The sequence below is a fragment of the Equus przewalskii genome, chromosome 9 (genome assembly GCF_037783145.1).
Source record: "Equus przewalskii isolate Varuska chromosome 9, EquPr2, whole genome shotgun sequence".
Classification (NCBI taxonomy): domain Eukaryota; kingdom Metazoa; phylum Chordata; class Mammalia; order Perissodactyla; family Equidae; genus Equus; species Equus przewalskii.
Genome location: NC_091839.1, coordinates 79,609,941 through 79,630,357, shown reverse-complemented (window position 1 = coordinate 79,630,357; position 20,417 = coordinate 79,609,941). Strand labels below are relative to the sequence as shown.

Sequence of the window (20,417 nt, the reverse complement as noted above, 5' to 3'; positions counted from 1 at the left end):
CTCTAATCTGTTCTCCTTATCTATGTGTCTGTTTATCTTCCACAGATGAGTGAAATCATATGGTGTTTGTCTTTCTCTGTCTGACTTATTTCGCTTAACATAATACCCTCAAAGTCCATCCATGACGTTGCAAATGGCACGATTTTGTCTTTTTTTATGCCTGGTGGTAATCCCTTGTACAGATTTACTACATCTTCTCATTCATTGATGGGCACTGGAGTTGCTTCCACGTCTTCTACTCATTCTTTCTTGGTCTCTCTTTCTCTCTCTCACACACACACGCACATGTACACACACACATCAGCATTCTCCCTTCTTGGTCTTTTCTCCCTCTCTCCCCCTCTCTCCCAGAGTCCACCCGTATGTCGTCAACATCCCCCATGGGCTTCTCCCTTAACACCCAGGTAACCATCCAGGTATTTATTTTTAGTAAATAAAATTATTCTTCCCAAGAGATTTACATCCACAGGCTTTACAATATTATTTATTTTCTTACCATTTTACTTCCCTAATTAAAGAATTTTAAAAGCACTAAGGGTGAGTCTTGACCATTTTTGAGTACATGAACTCCTTTTTAAATAGAAAACAAGTTCAAATCTTCACATAGAAGTCTTTGCAGTTTTATGTTTATTGATTAGAAGACAGAGAATGACAGAAAGCTACTGTGCATTCACTAGCGCTTTGAAATTTTAAAGAATTTTTTTCATCACATCTGCATATGTTTGAAATCTTGAAGTACAGATATGCACGTTATTATTTTTTCCAACATTCAATAATCATTGATGGGATGAGGACCCTTTCTAAAAACTTTGTGAATTTTCAAATGTCCACAGCTCACGCAGGTCGAGAAGCCCCATCCTGGAGACATTGGGGCTGTCCAGGGAAGACGGCTGCTGGCTTGTTCTCAAGATTCCTTCCTTCTTAACTATCTATTGAAAACCCCATGAAAACATAGAAAAAGATGCAAAATTACAATAGCATTAAAGCCAGATATATTCAGTGAGTTACGACTTAACCCTAAGTAAAATGCAACATGGGCCTAATGTACAAAATAGGGCCATAAAAGTTTAACTTCCCGCAGATTCTCACTGTGCATTCCTAATTGAGAGAACTGTCACCAACCCGGGAAGGAAGACGTCTCCACAGAGCCCTGGAGCTGCTCTTGCAGAGCGTCGGAAGGTCTTCTCCACATCCTGCTTCTTCCCATCCCATCCCGTCATCAGCACGTCTCTTTCTCCATCTTTTAGAGGCTAGTTTCCAGGATTTCAGCAACTCTGGGCGAGTTAGAAAAGACAGGGGCTTGTATTCTTGAATATGAAATCAGTGTTAAGAAGGGGAAAATCCTAGAGGAGCCACTAGAATGGTGCATTCTAGAAGTTGTAGTTTTGTATGTACTGTTTTGTTGGTTTTTTGTTGGTCTTTTTGTTTGTTTGTTTGTTTTTTGCTGAGGAAGATTTGCCCTGAGCTAACATCTATGCCAATCTTCCTCTATTTTGTATGTGGGTCACTGCCACAGCACGGCTGATGAGTGGTGTAGATCTGCGCCCAGGATTCGAACCCATGAGTGAGGATCACTAAAGTAGAGCACACAGAACTTTAACCACTCAGCCACAGGGCCAGCCCCTGTATGTACTGTTTTTGACAAGCAAAGAACTACAGACTGCTTTAACTAATGCAGGAATAATATCCCTTCTTCATAGTCAGGGGACCAAAAAGAATCCTTTTCTCAGTCCAATGGAGCCTCACCAGAAAAGTCACTCCCAGCCGTCAGGAAGTTGGTTCGCAGCTACACATCAGTTGCTCCCCCAGGTCTAACCAAGAGGAGTTTCCAGCTGCAACCGGGTAACTGGAACAAGGTGCGTGAGACACCGAAAACCCGATAGCTAGTCCACCTCCCTTCTGATTTTCTGCCTTTCATATCAGGAGATCTAAAAGATTCAGACACCTTCCTCTCAGTCTCTCTTGCAGCCAGATTTGACCATGGAACCCTGGTTCTGGTCAGAGAGACATCGGGGTGCATCTTTGGAGGGGAGGAGAAATGTCCTCAGCTCAATTGGGGCCCCTGGCTGGGTCAGAAAATTCAACCAGCAAAATAGATTAACAGCAGAAAAGCACCCAAATTTATTTAAGTTTTAGATGACATGAGATGCTTCAACAGGCAATGAAGACCCAAAGAAAGGGTTAAAGCTGAGTATTTTTTTGCTGGATTTGATGGAGAGTGAAGAGGCAAGTAGAATATGACAGGTCAAGGAGGACGAGGCGAGTGTGGTAAGCCAGGACACACTTAGCAAGGCTTGTTTGTTCAGATTCCTCTTGGCGTCCCTGTCCCTTCCTATTCAGAGATAAGGTGGTTCTTTTCCTCAGGGTACAGAGCGGACGCCTCCCACATGAGGGTCTCATGACCTGCTTCAGGGCAGAAGGGCAGGGCGAGGTCAGAGGGACCTCCTGCTTCTGCCATTTTCTCGAACTCCTTCAGCTTAAATTATTCGATATGCCAAGGTGTCATATTTTGGGGTAGCATATCCTGAACCCCATCATCTTCCTAGGTGCTTCTGGAAAGTTCGCTCCTGAGAAAAGGAGAGGCTTTGCCCTTAGCCTTCTCTGAATATAGTCTCTTGCCTTTGAATCTGACTGTGAAAGAATCTTCTGCCTGGAGCTGTGGCAGCCACTTTGCACGCAGGATGACAGGTCAGGGCCAAAAGCCAGCCCTCTGAGGAGGCAGAAGCAGAAGCATGGATAGAATGTGAATCCTCAGAGACTCTCAGCTCAACCTCTTGCTAAGTAAACAATAAATGCCACGATGTTTTAAGCCTTTATTTTTTAGGTTTTTGGTTTCTTCCATTCAAAAATATTGTAACTGATTTGGGGGCTGGGTTAAGAGAATGCAGCAAATCTGGTTATTGGCAAGTACATTTTATTTTATTTTTTTATTTTACTGTTTTTTTGGTGAGGAACATTGGCCCTGACCTAACATCTGTGTCAGTCTTCCTCTATTTTGTATGTGGGATGCCGCCACAGCATGGTTTGGTGAGCGGTGTGTAGGTCTGCACCCAGGATCCAAACCCATGAACCCCGGGCTGCCGAAGTGGAGCACACAAACTTTACCACTATGCCACCAGGCTGGCCCCAGCAATTATGTTTTAAATACAAGGGCAAAGCATGCATTTTAAGATTTCTTTTTACAGGAAACATATATAAATTTTGGAAAGCGTCCAATTTCTGTCTATAATTTTTTTTAAGTGGAGTCTGCTAAAAAAGAGCTGTAGGACAACATCCAATGGCAAGAGAAAACGGAGGTGAAGATGGAGCTACCTGAGAACAAAGATGCAAAGAGATCACGTACGACTTGAAAGGAGGATGAGGAGGCTGGAACACAAGAGCAGAAGCTTATCTGACATCTGTGATGCACAGGATGAATATGAGAAGGTATTCTAGGATGCACATAAAAAGGACAAGAAGATGGGCATGAGAGAGGAAATCAATATAAATAACTGATATGTAAATAATTACTCCGAAACAAATGAGAGGGAAAACCCAAAATACTAGAAGAAATCTTCTCTGAGTAGAAGAAGAACTCAACGAGCGGCAGAAAAATGTAGAAGAAACAGACCCCTGGATTTATCCCGGTGAAAGTTGCACCTTGAAGAAGGGAAGAGAAGAAAGAAAAGACTGAAGGGCATGCATGCCACCAGCAGAAAGAAGAGCTGCCAACAGAACTGGGGGCAGGTGGCACTGACATGGGACATCAACAGTGTCCCTGCTTCACACCCCCGTGGCTGGCAGAATAGCTTCAGCCTTCAAAGCGTGTCTGTGAAAGTACTGCTGAGTCAAACCTGCGGTTGGAAAGATAAAAAGAAAGACAGCAAAATTCCTATCTTTTTGTCCCAGAAAGGTCAAGTGCTAGCAGGTATAGAGGGAGGCCAAGGTTCCTGCTTCTGGCTCCTCTGTATGTCAAAGGGAGGACCGGGGTCGGGACGGGGCTAGCGGTTAGACGAAGGATGGTGCGCCGTATTTCCCACCGCGGAGGCACCATGTGTGGTCCAGGGCCTGGAGGCAGCATCGGGGACCTCTGGCCGCCGTCGGAGACACCACACCTCAGTTCCCCATGGGACGTGCCCTCTCTGAGGTTGTGAGGGGCTTTCTGCTGAAGCCAGCGCTCTGCCTTCTGGGGCATCCAGTAACCTGCTGAGCTCTCTGCCAGGCACGGGTGGGCCCCCCTGACACGGACAGCCCTGCTCCCAACACTCCCCGTATAGGGCAGGAGGCAGGCGTAACTAAACGCAATCAAGGATGCTATAAGGCCAGGGACCAAAGGCAAGAGAGAGGAGAGAGATCAATGCGAACCAAAGAGAGGGAGGCTGGGAAGGTTTTGGAGAGGAGGGGACGTTAGAGCTGATCTTTGAAGATGAGTAGGGTCTGCCTCGGCTGTGGAGGAAGGAGGACCTGCCGTGAGGGGGACAGCATGAAGAACAGCACAAGCCTGGGAAAGCGTGCAGCATTTTCCAGAAACAGCGAGGGGTCCAGAATGGTGCCTGGAGACCACAGTGGGATCTGACTGCAGTGGGTCAGCTGAAAGGGGACTGCTAACTGCAGGGTTGAGGACTAGAGGCCAAGGCCACACACACAGCTGGCGTCTAGAGCCGTGAAACACCATGTGGCCTCCGCAACGGTGCTGTATTAACAGGCTTATAATGGTGCTGAGAGCTTTGAAGAAATGCTGAGTGTGCTAAGCATTCTGTGAATACGAAGTTCCGTATGCTAACCATTACGGTATACTGGGGGTCAACCTCAGTCTGCTGACGGAGCTGTGGGAGGGGACGACCAAGGATCAGTGTTCAAGAGTGCTGTCATCATTCATTCATTCATTCATTCACTCAAAACAAACATTCACTGAGCATTTCCCTGGTGCTCGAGATGAGAGGTGAGAGTACAGAGACGGCATAAGGAAAGCAGGTTCTCGCTTTGGAGGAGCTCCTAGTCTAAGAGGGGAAGACAAACAAGTGCATAAATGAGGCCCTTACGATGTGTCAGACGCTCTGAAAGGACACACTGTGCGCACAGTGGGGGCACAGCTGGCTGAGGGGGGGCATGAGGGCAGCACGAGGCGGAGCAGGGTGGGCTTCACAGGGGAGGCGGCACTTGAGATGACTCCTGAAGAATGGATGGGGATTTAAGGTGTCCGAGGAGAAGGGGCAGAGAAAGGGGAGACCACAAGGGCAAGGCCATTTGCAAGTTTTTCTCGTGCAAAGCATAAAGTCAGGGCCTTTTAAATTTGAGAGGCATTCCCAGTCGGTCAAGCTAGACAATCACCTGGCTGCCGGCCAAGAAAGAAGACCTGTGTGTGCCCACATTTCAGACTGGTAGGGTTTGGTCGGCCGGGGAGGGTTTTCTGCGTGTCCCTTAGGTAAACACGCTGTAACAGGCATACGGAGAAGAAAGGAGAAGGCAGGCAGAAAGGCAAATATTGTGAGAAGCGAGTGTCTCGTGTGGGGGCCTGTTCCAGCTGTGGTGTCATCTGAGTCTCCGCGAGCGCGGACAATGCAGCCATTGTTGTGGTGGCCATGCAGACTCTCGCGCTATGGGGCTGCCTGTCCTTTGTGCCCTCCCTGAGGGTCTCAGTGCTCATTTGCATAAGGCCCCTTGGTTGTGATCCCTAGGACCAGTTTTATTTTATTGCCTTATTAAAGAAGCATCTTTGCATCAAAAGGAACACTGCTGGTCTGGTAGCAAAGCAGCCAGACACAGAGGCAGCAACCCGGCAGCCTGTGGGTACCAGCTGTAAGTCTCCAGAACGCCACCACTGTGTGTTGTCCACGAAAGGCTGAGAGTTCCCTTTGATGCTTTTGGGGAAAACGGATGTAAAGGAAGGGCCCCTATGAAGCAAGGGCCTGAGTGAAATGGCTGGAGATGCTGACCCTCATCACGAATGTTAAGTGCAGACTGTTGGACCTCAGGGCTGCGTGTTTTTAGAAAAGAAACTAATTGCGATTCCTTACCTGCCCTCTCCTTCCGCACGGGCTGCTTTTCCTCAGTCCACCCAGCTGCCCCGGGCTCTCCCATCCACAAACCCCACCTTCCTGCCGTGTCTTCTCTCTTTCCTCCTGTTCCCTGCCAGATTTCTTGGCAAAGTTGTACTTCCTAGTATCTGTAGGATGACATCTTGCTTCTATCATCATCAACCAGAAAGCAGACACAGGAAAAGCCCGCTGTTTATCTCTCTCTCTGTTGTTTTATACCGTAAAATAGCGCCAGGAACATTTCCTGTGGTGGAAGTCCCAGGGTCACAGGGCTGCGACCTTGGGAGCCTTAGGGACTAGCCTTCCACACCGGATTAGAATTCAGCATCCCGGGTGGGCAGCTTGAGGATCACGTGGGCCTTCAGCCGTCATAGTCGCAGCTGTGAGATGAGCAGGGAAGTGAGTTTTGGGCAGTATCCTCAAGGCATATAATGGGGACGATATGCCCTTCAAGTAGAATTTAGATAAACAGTGAGGACCTTGGCTTAATTCTATAGCATGTAACCCACATCGCTATGCCCCCACGTGGGAATAGGGTCATGGAATATTCTAGTGAACTTTTTAAGCTTTTAAAAGCAAATTCCCTAGATAGATAGGTAGGTAGGTAGGTAGATAGATATAATATAATATATAAATTTTTTTAATTGCAATTTAAAAAAAAAATTTTACCAATTCTTATGGAAAAAAATTTATTACGTCTCTGAAGAATTATACTCAGTGCTAGATGCTGAGTCTCGAGAGGGACATTGACAAACTGGCATGGTCTGCAGACCCTTTGCACACATCCCAATTTGTCAGTGTCCTATGAACCCAGGCTAAAAGGACTAGGCACATGAGTCTCGAGAGGGACATTGACAAACTGGCATGGTCTGCAGACCCTTTGCACACATCCCAATTTGTCAGTGTCCTATGAATCCAGGCTGAAAGGACTAGGCACATGAAACTAAGTCCAGAAAGCAGGAGAAGGAGCCAGATCATTCTTCTGTCACGAGGGACTGCCCTAGACTGCGAGGAGCTGGCTTCATGGCTTCCCTCGCCCGTCTCCCCGCTCTTCCTCAACTCACCACCTCAGACTCTCTCTGAAGTAGGATGATGGAGCTGCAAAGGAAGGGACTCTTGTATCTCACGGGGTCTTTCCTTTTGTGAGGAAGCTCTGTTTCCCATCTAACGAAAAGGAAAACACGGAAGGTGAAGGAGAAGGCCGAGGTGGCGAGGACAACCTCCTGCTACGCAAGCAGTTCTGGCATCTATGCCCCACATCCTCCACTCAGTGTCCTACGCTGCCCTCTGTCACTCGAAACCCCTTTCTGGGGGCCTCACTCAATCTGCCTCCCAAGTGTTTCTTTCTCCAAAGTCACTTAGTTCTCCAGCCTGAATATCGAGACCAATTGTCAAAACGCACAATCAACACGTCAGACATAGAAAAAATGAACAATGACAAGTGCAGACAAGCAATACAATATTCTTATCCAAATGTGAGAATTTGACCTAATTCTCCTTGTGGTGGAGGAATTTGTTGTTACTGATTTTAAGATGACCTGGGAAAAAGAATATGTGGAAACTGAGGACATGAGAGAAACTGTAAGAGAACGCTTTAGAGTCATTTTGCCGTAAAAATTAAAACAGTGCATAATAAATAACAAAACATAGAGATATCACCAAAATGTTAAGTTTCCTGAGGGGCAAAGACCACACCTGTTTTGTTTCATTGCTGTATATATAGCCCTCGGTACCCAGGAAGATGCCTGTGTGGAACGGGGCTAAATATTTGTTTTCTGATCAGCTGGATAAATTGCCCACTTAATTTCAATGTAATGGTTTGTGTTTGCAGTGTTCATCAATTAGTTTGGTTTTGTTGCTGATTATTGCATTTTTATTGGCTCCTCCATCTAAATACTCAATCCTCCTTTTATTTATTTTTTGGACTTTCCTGCTTTTCATATGCCACCAGGATCCCAGAGGTTTAAATACCTTGGATATTTATGGTGGGAAGGGATTTAGATCAGCTTTGTTTGACCTGCTCATTTCACTAGAGCTGAATAGCATTTTAAAGCAGACCCCCGACCAGTTAAACAGCCTTAGCTCCGCCTGGGATAATCGCATGCGCAAGCGCATGCTTCTAGTCCATTTCACACACATCTCAGCTCTGCTGCTCTTCTTACTGCTGGGGTTCCCAGGCCCGTCCTGGTCCCGCTGCTCATTCTCCACTCTCTCTCCCTCGGTGACCTCATCCACGCCCGTGGCCTTCAAGACCGAGCATATGCTACTGAAGCCCAAATACACATCTCCAGCCCTGACCTGCCTCTTAGGCTCCAAATCTGCACACCCAGGCCCCTCCTGGACGTTGTTATCTGAATGTCTTACAGGCAAAACAAATAAGACATTTCGTAAGTCTTCAGTGGAACCTCTGATTTCCATTCCTCCTTTACCCCCACCATGGTCGGTCCTCCTCCAGTCTCCCTAGGGTCAGTATGGTGCGCTGTGTGGCACAGAGGCCTGGATCAGGGCATTGAATGCTCTAAAATCACCCAACCAATGGCTCAGACCATGGAATCACCGTGGGTTCTGACCTACCTCCTTACCCTCCGACTCCAATTCATGAGCTGGCGTAGCCGTTTTACCTCCGAATTAACTTGTGAATCCCTCTGCTTGTCTTCAGTTGCACTCGTCACGCCTGCATCTAAGGTAGCATCGTTGCTTGTCGAGACTAAGGCAGCCAACTCCTCCCGACCACCAGACGGGGCTCCACATGGCGGCAAATCTCATGGTGGCAGGACCCTCTCCCGCTCACGTGACATGACCCACGACTTGGAATACCAGAGCAAATTGTCATTGTGACCTGTCAGGCCCTGCGGGAAGCGTCCCCTCTGTCCCCACCCACACGCACTGGATGCCCTGTCTCACTCACCTCTCCAGGCTCATGCTGCCCGACACGGGGTGCGTTGGCGTCCCCTGCTGGAGCGCTCCTGTCCTCAGGCAGGCCTTGGAAACGGCTCTTCCCTCGGCTACCTCCTGTTCTGTTTTGTTTTTGTTTTGATAAATTACAAACATATAACATACACTTGTGTAGCTGTCACCAAAAATTATCTCCCCAGGTTACGTGGTGGGAGCCTGCAGCACTTCTGGAGGCCCCTGCCCTCTGGGCTTTGCCCACAGGGCACTGCAGTGGGACCAGAGGAGCTGCTATCAGGATTATTGGGATTTCTTTCTTTTTCCTTTTCTTTCTTTCTTTCTTTTGGTTTTGGTGAGGAAGATTGGCCCTGAGCTAACATCTGTGGCAATCTTCCTCTATTTTGCACATGGGATGCTGCCACAGCATGGCTTGATGAGTGGTGTGTATGTCCACACCCGGGATCTGAACATGTGAACTTGGGCTGCCAAAGTAGAGTACCCAAACTTAACCACTACACCACTGGGATCCAGTGCCAGGCAGCACCCAAACAGTACTGCTGCTTGTTCTGTCTTCAGCATCTGTCATCTGCCCATCTTCATGGCTGTCTGCTCAAAACTAAAAACAACATTAACATCAGAAATAGAAGGAAATGACTTTCTAGATTTCTCCGCCCCTCTCCTCCCAAAAATAAAAAGGACTTTTCCTTCCATATCTAATCATGTTGGGTTAGTACAGTATCTTACTATAACCATGTGTGTTTTTAGACTCCGTGCTATGAAAAACTCACTTGTACGAGGTCTGGTCTCCATTCAGACACAAGGTGTTTAAAGTCACAGCTCAGAACTGACCCCGTCTCTCCTCTCTGCTCGCAGGTTGTGGCCTGTTCACCCTCCTGTCGGCTGTCACTGCTGCCGTCAGTGGCCTCCTCATGGGCTATGAACTTGGGCTCATCTCCGGGGCTCTTCTCCAGATACGGACCTTGTTGGCGCTGACCTGCCACGAGCAGGAAATGGTGGTGAGCTCCCTGCTTATCGGAGCCTTGCTGGCCTCGCTCACTGGAGGGGTCCTGATTGACAGGTTTGGCAGAAGGGCTGCCATCATCCTGTCGTCCTGCCTCCTCGGGCTCGGAAGCCTGGTCCTGATCCTCAGTCTGTCGTACCCCGTTCTTCTCGTGGGCCGCATTGCTATAGGGGTGTCCATCTCCCTCTCTTCCATCGCCACTTGTGTGTACATCGCGGAGATTGCCCCGCAGCACAGAAGAGGCCTTCTTGTGTCACTGAACGAGCTGATGGTTGTCATTGGCATTCTGTTTGCCTACGTTTCCAATTACGCCTTCGCCAGCGTTTCCCAGGGCTGGAAGTACATGTTCGGCCTCGTCATTCCCTTGGGATTTCTACAGGCGATCGCCATGTACTTTCTTCCTCCGAGTCCCCGGTTTCTGGTGATGAGAGGACACGAGGAAGCTGCTAGCCACGTTCTCAGGAGGTTGAGAGCCATCTCAGATACAACGGAGGAACTCACGGTGATCAAGTCTTCCCTGAAAGATGAATATCAGTACAGTTTTTGGGATCTGTTTCGTTCCAAGGACAACATGAGGACCCGAATAATGATAGGCCTAACACTGGTGTTTTTTGTACAAATCACCGGCCAGCCAAATATATTATTCTATGCATCGACTGTTTTGAAGTCCGTTGGCTTCCAAAGCAACGAGGCGGCTAGCCTCGCCTCCACTGGGGTCGGGGTTGTCAAGGTCATCGGTACCATCCCGCCCACTCTTTTTGTGGACCACGTGGGGAGCAAAACCTTCCTCTGTGTCGGGTCCTCTGTGATGGCAGCTTCATTGGTGACCATGGGCATCGTGAATCTCCACATCCACATGAACGTCACCAGTATCTGCAGAAGCCATAGCCCTGTCAACCAGTCCGTGGAGGAGTCTGTGTTTTATGGACCAGGGAACCTGTCAGCCAGCAATGACATTGTTAGAGAGCCCTTTAAGGAGATCATGTCCCCCAGCAGAAGCTCACCAATGCCCACGAGAAATGACATGGACAAGAGAAGGGAGATGACCTCCGCATCCTTACCAAACGCTGGACTGAGCCAGACTGAACGCCAGCTAGTCACAGACCCAGAGGACGTCCCAGCTTTTTTGAAATGGCTGTCCTTAGCCAGCTTGCTTGTTTATGTTGCTGCTTTTTCAATTGGTCTAGGACCAAGTAAGTATTTTATTCTTTATTCCTTCCCCCTTCCCCTTATGAATGTTAATGTATTTCTTTTGATCAGTCAGAGCATCCTACTGCTATGGAGTCTCGTATACAGAACGACTAGAAGCAAGACAGAGATGACGTTGGTCACCTGACATCTCTGCTAATGTGGAAAGTATGCTTGGCTTGTATCTGCTTTGTGACACGTGCCGGGCTCGTATTCCCCCGAAGGATTAGAGTCTCTTATCTGTCGTATGAGGATACTTTAACACCAGTTGATTGGCAATGAATCAGACCTTGAAACACATTTATTGCCCAAGAGAACATATTATTTTATGAAAGCAAAGTTTACTGGGATAACATTTTTATCCATATCACTCCTGAGTTTCTTCCTAAGTGGAAGGAAAAAATTCAAATGTTTAAATTTTCTTCAAGACACAATAGTGATGGGTTCCAGCAATAATAAAGAAGAAGGGAATTATGAGTTGGGAAGAAGGAGGCATTATTTCTTTAAGTCTACGTAAATAGTGGAATAACCTCCCTGGGCACCTTATTAAGCAGGAGGAGGGGAGTCAAGTTACCCCCATGGGACACAATACGGTTTACCGGGAGAGAGCTACGACGTGGTTTGTTTGATGTAGCTCGTCTACTCCCACGACACAGTTTAAACACTTCTCTTGAGCAAAGGCTCTATAATCGGTTGTTTGTTGTGGTTCTCTAGACTTCTAGCCTCACACTGAAGGTCAAAACCTCTCTTTAGGGAAGTTGTGAGGGGTCTTTTGTACATCTCACTAGGAAATGAAGTGTTTAGAACGTAGGGTTGATCTGGGGCCGTCCCGGGGGTGTAGTGGTTAAGTTTGCACGCTCTACTTCAGTGGCTGGAGTTCACGGGTTCCCATCCTGGGTGTGGACCTATACTGCTCATCAAGCCGTGCTGTGGCAGCATCCCACACAGAAGAACTAGAAGGACTTATGATTAGGATATACAACTATGCACTGGGCCTTTGGGGAGGGGAAAAAATAAAAGAGGAAGATTGGCAACAAGTGTTAGCTCAGGGCCAATCTTCCTCAAAAGAAAAAATTTCAGGTTAATCTCTCTCTACCACCCTCAACTCCCACCGCTCTCCCCTCTCTCTCTCCCCCTCTCAGTCTCTCCCTCCCTCTGTCTTTCTTCCTTCCTCTCTCCCTCTCTCTTACAGAGTTGGTACTGAAACTTTTGTTTACAAAGATCAAGGACCAAACAAACTTGCCTAAACAAAGGGAAGTGTTGGAGGTTAAGAGCAAGAAGAAGACGTAGGTTAAGTTGATGAAGGAAACTCCTGGACAAATGTAGGTTTCTGGTGCTAGGAACTGGACAGTATTTCTGGGAAGAAAGTCACTTTGGGGCTTGCTCAAGTGATCCACCATTAACTCGTTAACTATTCATCCAGGTGGTATGTGGTGAGTGACTAATTTTTTCATGACCGAGAACTATGCTAAACACTGAGGAAACGGTCGTGAACAGGACAGACACTGTCCCTGTCTTGAAGGAGCTTATACTTCAGTCGAGAGAGCTGTATTCCTCGTGTCTGCTTCTTTCTGGTCAGCAACCAGCAGGTTTGGCCTGCTTAATTTCAGTTAACTAATGACTGGACTTACACGTGGCTGATAATGGCCTTTCCTCTGACTCTGCTTCCTCTTATTTTCATCTGCTGCCGCTTCCAAGTGAGATCATTCTCCAGATAATGATTTGTTCAAATTCCAGAGTAAGAGAGGGAATCTGACTGACTTTGCTCTTTGCTGTGCCAACTCACAGGTATTGATTCTAGTCTAATCAGCTGGGCCAAGATTTGGCCAAAACATGGATGACCAGAAGCTGGCCCTTCCTCTGGCACCATGAGTAGACAGATTTCGCCATAAGGGACTGTGCATGGGCAGACAGAGTGAACACTACAGCACCTCAACCTCTGACCTCTCTGACTTGTTTCTGGACCCTGACTCTGCTTTTTAAGACATCACAGTGATAAAGACTATCGTTAATGAACAGTTATGTGGAAGCAGGTTTCTACCAGTATTTCAGGATTCAGTTATCTTGGGTGTACACCTGTGAAATACTTGTCTCAGTCAGTCTGGGCTGCCGTAACAAATGACCTAAGACTGGGTGGCTTAGACAACCAACGTTTATTTCCCACAGTTCGGGGGGTGGGAAGTCCAAGATCAAGGCACTGGCAGATTCACTTCTGGGTGAGGGCCTGCTTCCTGGCTTGTAGATGGCCACCTTCTTGCTGTGTCCTCACATGGCAGAGGGAAAGAGAAAAGGAGAGAGAGAGAGTACTAGCTAGCTCTTTCAAGTCTCTTCTTAGAAGGGCACTAATCTCATCATGGGGGCTTCACCCCAATGACCTAATTACCTCCCAAAGGGCCCATCCCCAAGTACCATCACCTTGGGAATTAGGGTTTCAACATACAAATTTTAGGAGAGAGACAAACATGCACTCCATGCAATGCTTATGTGGTTACTCTGACAAGGCTGATGAAATCGGAGCGAGTGTCTTACATTTTATTTTCAGAAACTCTTTGAAGTCTATCAGGAGGGCGAGCTATGAGAGCCATCTTGTCCCAGGAACAACGTAACCTTGTTGGTGAACTTTTCTGTCTTAGTTTTTTTCCTGCAATAAGTTGTGCTCATCTGATAAACTGCACGTGGTGTTTATTGTCCCATTGATCTCCTTTGCCAGCACCTTTTTTCTGTGTATTCATCATAAAACTAAAAATATTTCCTTTTTACATCAATTTTCTTGAGCCAGTCTTTCAAAATATCAGGGCTCAACTAAGAATCTAAGAAAAGCTTAGCAAAAGGAAGAGGATGCCCTCTTTGTTTTAATTCAGAGAGCGTTTCAGTTTGACAGAGAGGATGACACGGCACATGTTATAAAACGAGAGACACTGGGCTTAAACTTCTGGAAACAGCCTGTTCGTGGTCAGAGCCTCCCAGGCTCATGCTGCCCTTCTCTCTTTAGTCTCTGTGTAACTTTGAAAAACACTGCAAACCCTCAGTCCTTCCACATCGTTGGAGACGTTGTTGTATTAGAGTGAGACTCCCCTTTTCAGGAAACTCCATCTGATTCTGGAAAAAATTATTGGAGGCTGTTTGTTATTTACCCGTTAGGATTCCTTAAATAGTATTCTATACTAATTCTTTCAAAATATAACTTAAGCTTTAGATTCAACTAATATTTATTGGCACCTATTATGTCAAATACTGTGCTAGGAAGTCGTTGCATATTTTGGAGTACTTCATCTTACCGTCCTGACAAGCCTGTGAAGAAAGGGTGCTCACCAAACTTCACAATGACAACACTGACTCTCAGAGAAGTCAGTGACTTGCTCAAATACGTGAAAACCTCTTTGTCTTCTGGACTTCAGCGTTCATCCCTCATCCAAAACAATAGGCAGTCCTGTGTTGGTGTTGATACTCAGTGTTGATTTTTGGTTCAGTCCTCTCCATGAGGATACATTAGAAGTCAGAATGAATGAGAATAGTGTGCCATTGTCCACTGCATGAGCCTATCAACTGGGCCATGCTGCATTCTATTCAAGACGCAGACAGTCTCTCTTTTTCTGAAGCTCTGCTGGGTACATGAACACGTACATGTATAAGGCTGAGCTACAGGAGAAAAGAGGACAATGATAATAATGTACAGGTTTTTGGTGTGCATTTACTTGAATAACTGACCTTGATTATGTTCAATGTATATATTGGCTAGAATTGAAGCCCAGCTATAACAAAGACCAAAATAACCATGGCTTCCACAAGAAAGATGTGTCTTTCTCTCTTAACACCTGGAGCTGGGCTGCTCTAGGTGTAGTCCAGAGGCTGCCAGGGGCAGGCCTAGAGGTAGCGGCCAGTGCTTTGACACTCCTTCTCAGTCTGTCATAATGGCATTTAAAAAATATTAAGATGCATTTTAAAATTTCATCACCCTTTTCCGATAGCTAATGGTCCTTTGGGAATAGGTGAAATGCACAAAGTGCAGTCAATTAAAGGAGGCTGCGCACAGAGAGGCCTGGGTTACAAGACAGTGTGAGCAATCTGTCCGGGAAGCACAGCCACTGTGAGGGATACAGGATAAAGACTTTCTTACCGGGATTAGACCTCACGCGATTGTGGGAGACGCTGAGAAAGTGAAAGTCTGTAGGGAGATGGTCAGAGGAAGAGGAGAAAGTCACTACTCACAGCCACAAAGGGAAGCTGGTGAAGAAGTCTGTGGAAGGCTGTTGCCTCTGCTCTGGTTGTGGCCTGAAATCTCTGCAGGTCAGCAGGGCAGGCTGGAGGACAGCTGGACTCAAGCAGGGGGACGCAAAGACTACAGCCCCTCTGGGACAAACTGGAATCGTGCAAAGAAACTGGAGCCCACGTCTGTCTCTCATCACACAGACTCTGATGACACAGGCCACCTGCAGAAAAACTGGTGACCTTCTCTACAGGTCCCTGACAGTGTTCCTGGCCTGCTATTGGGAGAAGTCGGAGGACCTCTGGCCGCGCCAACAAGGAGAACCAGCAGACCACAAGATGTCCAAGCTGCAGTGATGTCTAGGGCCCTGCACCAGCCCCCAAGCATAGGGCTGAGGTGCCACTTTGGGCTTCCAAGGCTCGCGCAAATGTCTCTTCCTCCTGACCCTCACCCGGAAGTAGAGGAAGGCAGTGCTGGTAAAGGTCGTTCCAGCTTCGCTAAATCGACACAGGACACAACCACCAGAGGCATAAACTCTGGGCTGAGAGAGAATAGATGTGAATACAGAGAGAGTATTTCAGAAGGTCAAGGGCCCTGTATTCTGTCAATCGCTGTGATAGACATTCCTTTCTTTTAATGACAACATTAATTGTTAAAATACGTGACTAGCTTCCATTCCATCCAATTCCAAAAAAGAGGTGAGGTCATTTCATTAATGTCTCTTGGGTTTTGTTTCTTTAGCCATAAAAGCAGAAACCACTCTCTCGCTAATGCATTATAAAAGCTTTCATATTTATCTTCTCAGGAACGTTAATTATCTCCCTTGAGCTGACGACTCCCACTTATCTCCAGTTCTACGGTCTCAAGCAATTTCTAGTTCCTTTTATCCCATCGAGTACTAGACTTTTCCACGCTGATGCTTCACTGTCAGCCAAACACAAGGAGCCCAATGTTGAATTCTTTCCCCGACCCCTTGGAACGTCCCTTTCTTTTTCCTGGGGCAGGCATGCTGCCAGTCTCTCAGCTCTGATGCTCTGTGGCCTTCTTCCAACCCAGTCAACGACCAAATGCCCTTGGATTTTCCCTCACAAATGGCTTGTGTGTCTCTCCTTTCCTCCTCATTTCCGCCCTCTTAGTCTACCCCTCATGCTCTCATTCCTGGATTACTGGAGACCCTTCCTGTACTTCTCTTCCGTTCCAGGCCCTTCTCACGCCCATCCATCCTCCATACCAATATTCCTTAAATACCGTGCTCCTCATGTCACCAATGCTCACAAATCTTCCATGGCATCCTAGCTGCCACCACATCAGAGAGGTCAGATGCCTTTCAAGATGAAAAGGAGACTAGAAATTATCTAGTCCAATACTTTCCTTTTATAGACAAGAAACAAAAAGCTCTGAGAGATTGTGTTCACACAATTCAAGCCTAGAGCCACAGACAGCAGAAGCCTCATTCCATGCTCTTCCCGCCACCATACCACCCACCTGTGAGGGAAAAACTGTGATGTTCAAGGCCCTCCATCATCTCACCCAACTCTATCAGGGCATCTGCACAACTCTGGGGGGCACCATTTACATTGTAGTCTGTGGAGTTGTGTTCCAGGGCCACCATTCATAGAGAAGTGCATAGAGACCCTGCGTGGAATACCAATGAACGATGCCCTTTGGTGCTGTGCAAGGAGGTGACACTTGACCCCTCTGGGCTTCTTTATCTCCCTCTGCTCCACCCCAAGCCAAGAGTCACAAAGCCCTAGTTGTGGTCTCTTCCTGCCCCTCTACTCACCCACATTCTTCCTGTGTTTAGAGCTCAATGGAAGTCTTACCTCCTCCGTGACTTCACTCCATGTCTTAGAGATCTCTGTGTGTACGAGCTGCTAGTGTATTTCTGGCATAGGGTAGTTCAGTTCTGGCCTATAAAGAGCTGAATTTAAAATCGGAAAACCTGGGTTCTAATCCCAGCTCTTCTACCTACTGGCTGTGTGATCTTCAAGTCACTGATCCTCTCTGAAGCTGGGTCTAATCTGTGAATTGGGCATCATCACACCTGTCCTATCTCGGTGTAGGTGAGCAGGTGAGCTCCTGCATATTTCGGATGCTACAGAGTGGGATATACGTGGAAGTCACAGTGAGATAACACAACCTAGTCCTTAAGGATTCAGCATATTGCTTCCGTACGTTCGTTTTGGCTGATTAACCAGAATACGGTTACTAGATCGTAAGCTCTTTGAGGAAAGAAACAACATCTCGTATTTTTTCCTTGACTCCCTTTGCCTGAGCACCACATCAGTCTGTTTGAAAACCATGTGGGGATACAGCTGTTTCTACAGGGGGCAGGGGAGGAGGACTTTAGAACTAAGATGCAGATCCAGGAAAGATCCCAAAGTGTGCTTCTTCACTCGTGGCAAGCTCTCCAGTGGGCAGGCTAAGTACCGAGTGAACTAGAAACGTCGGGCTGCCACAGAAACTCCTCTTCCTGCCAGACACCATCATGAGGTTTTTTGCAGAACATTCCATCACTTGGACGTGATTTCTAAAGCTCTCTTTCTGGTTTTGCCTGTAGGAAAGGGGGCAGGGAAGTTATTAATGCTCAGAAACAGGTAATGGGAGGCAGTTAGGACTTTTCTTTGTTAAGTCATAGTTATGTGGGAATTTTGGACATGAAGTGTCTGAAAATAGTCCCAGATTTTTTTTAGACACCTCTGGTTTTTGCTACAACATGGAGAAGAGAGTCCTTTCAAGGTTTCTTAGACCAAAAGCAATGCTAGTGAGACAGGGAATCTCAGGGTTGAAAGAGATTTAGGCACAGGAAAGGGAAATAACCCTTCATCTCCTGGTTTCTCCAACTTATAATTGCAGTTCCAAGGACTGAGCTGGGTTCACACCTGCGGCTGGGAGGCACGCAGTCTGAGACCCAGTCCCGAACCGCCCTCTCTAAGGAGAACAAGAAGTCATTTCACATCCATGGTCTGAGGCTATCAATTCTCCTAGGATTTTCAGAAGGGATCTGAATAATTGTCTTTTTCTTTCTTGCTGAGAGTCAATCATTTATGTCCATATTCATGTTGTAGTTTATTTTTCTTTTCTAAAGAAAACATACCATAGGAATTCCAATTTGATTACCAAGACTGCATTCTAGGGCATTGGTGTCAACTGTGTGAACCAGTCGGAATTTAAAGAAGGTTTTTAGTAGGAAAAAGGTTCTCATACCAGATCTTGAATGCATCATAAAACTTATTAATCTGATGTGATTACCGCTCAGGTCTTTCAATTAGAGAGTTTATTCCTTGTAATAGAAGCAAATCCTGTGTCAACAGAGGTATAAAGGAAAAGTACTTGCTGTTCTAAAGTAAAATTGGAAGTAGGATTAAGCCTCCTTATTAAAACTTCTTAAATACAGGTTGACTTAGAACAAAATTCCTTAATTACATTACATCCCAGCATGGTTTACTTCTGCCAGAAAAGTGTTTCTATTTTTAGGTTAAAGTGTGTGTCCTGCATTGTTTTGCCTTCTGGTCTTCTGTTTCTCTAATTGCAAAATAAGGGGGTTACTCTAGCATCTAGGATTCAGGAGAGGGCATAAATTTGGTACCAAGTAATCTTATGTATTTTATTTTATGCATTTAAAATATTATTCTAAGAAGGAATCCGCAGGCTTCACCAGCCTGCTGAAGAGGTTCCTGGTCCAAAAGAAGTTAAGAGCCTCTCCCTCTGTTTCTCTGTAACTAAGACTAGAGCTCTTCCGTCAAATAATCAGGATAAACACTCCACTGCTTCTACTGGAGACTTCGACTAAACGTTCTGTTTTCCATACCTCATCCTTCACTTTAAAATATGTTTGGAATCTCAACCTCACCCTCCAATATGTTTCTGGGGCGGTTCTGGGCATCATTTTAGCTCCCTTGAATAGCTGAACGTTTTTCTGTCATGGCTCAAGCTTCAGAGTAGAACCAAAGATTCCTGGCATTGAGGACAGAGAGCCACATGAAGATTTCTCTTTGACTCATGCTTCAAAAGTGAAGCAGAGAGGAGCCCAAACCCACGGCATAAAGTTATTCTCTCATGAGTTCATTTGAGGCGTTAGTTGTGTACAAACCCAGCTCTGCTTAAAATAGCCACTGTAACTCAGAAAAATGTGTGTGGCTATTCTTTTCACAATAATTATTTGGGCTTTGTTTTAATCCCCAAATTCCTGTGTCCATAAATTAATTAATTCACCTCCTCTTCCATCTCGTGATTAATATCTTTTCATGATGAGCAGACAGAAGGAATTTGTCCAAGGTCACTCGTTAAGTTCAGTAATGAGGCTGTGACTGTAATCCTTTAACTACCTTTGTTCTCACACATTCAAGCAGAGCCTTTCACTGAAGACTGAATGACAGGTGACACCAAATCACCGCCCCCAATCTCTTCTACCAGATAGGCAGGAGTTCCAGCAAGAAAGCATCCTGGAGTGACCAAGAAGAGAAGGGGGGAGAAAGAGGAGGTGATTCACTGACTCACTCCCATCCAGCGTGTGTGCATTGCTATTGATATTCAGGGATGGATAAGCCAGATCCACAGCCCGTCCCCATGGAGCTAGTGTTGAGGATGGGCAATAAGCCAGAAAACGAATAATGCATACTACAACCTCAGAGGAGAAGTGTTAACACCGTGGTGGAGGGAAGGGTAATAAAGAAGGATGTGAAAGAGCACGGTTGGAGGAGGGTTATTCCAGGTAGGATGGCCACAGAAGGCCTTTCTGGGGTGGTGACATTTGGCCCAGGCTTGTAGGAAGAAAGCAGTGTGAAGATCTGGGAGGGGGGAGTTTTAAGCAGCAATAACGGCGGATCACGTGGCCTTGAGGGGGACGTGAGCTTGAAGGTTTAGAAGAACAGCAAGAATGTCTGTTGAGGCCGTACAATGCAGGGTTTGAATTCGGACCAGGCTGTGGCATCAGACTGCCTGGCCTCGAATCCCTGCTCCACGGTGTAGGACTTGGGGCAAGTCAGTTAATTTCTCCAGGCGTGCGTTTCCTTATAGGGGAGATGGGACCACACTGGCGACTTCACAGAGGTTGAGTGAAGCCATCTGTATAAAGTGTGCCTATTACAGT

The 20,417-nt window shown here is 46.6% G+C and overlaps 1 protein-coding gene across 2 annotated transcripts in view; it reads left to right on the top strand.

The window, feature by feature from the left end:
- Window positions 1-20,417, top strand: part of SLC2A12 (solute carrier family 2 member 12) — a 61,771-nt gene that overhangs the window by 8,535 nt on the left and 32,819 nt on the right. For both annotated transcript variants that reach the window (XR_011522157.1, XM_008535967.2), the window contains exon 2: window positions 9,783-11,123. Coding sequence is in view for 1 of the 2 variants with exons in the window: in XM_008535967.2 (XP_008534189.1) it covers window positions 9,783-11,123 (1,341 nt within the window). In the remaining variant the exon portion in view is untranslated. The remainder of the gene's footprint in view (window positions 1-9,782; window positions 11,124-20,417) is intronic.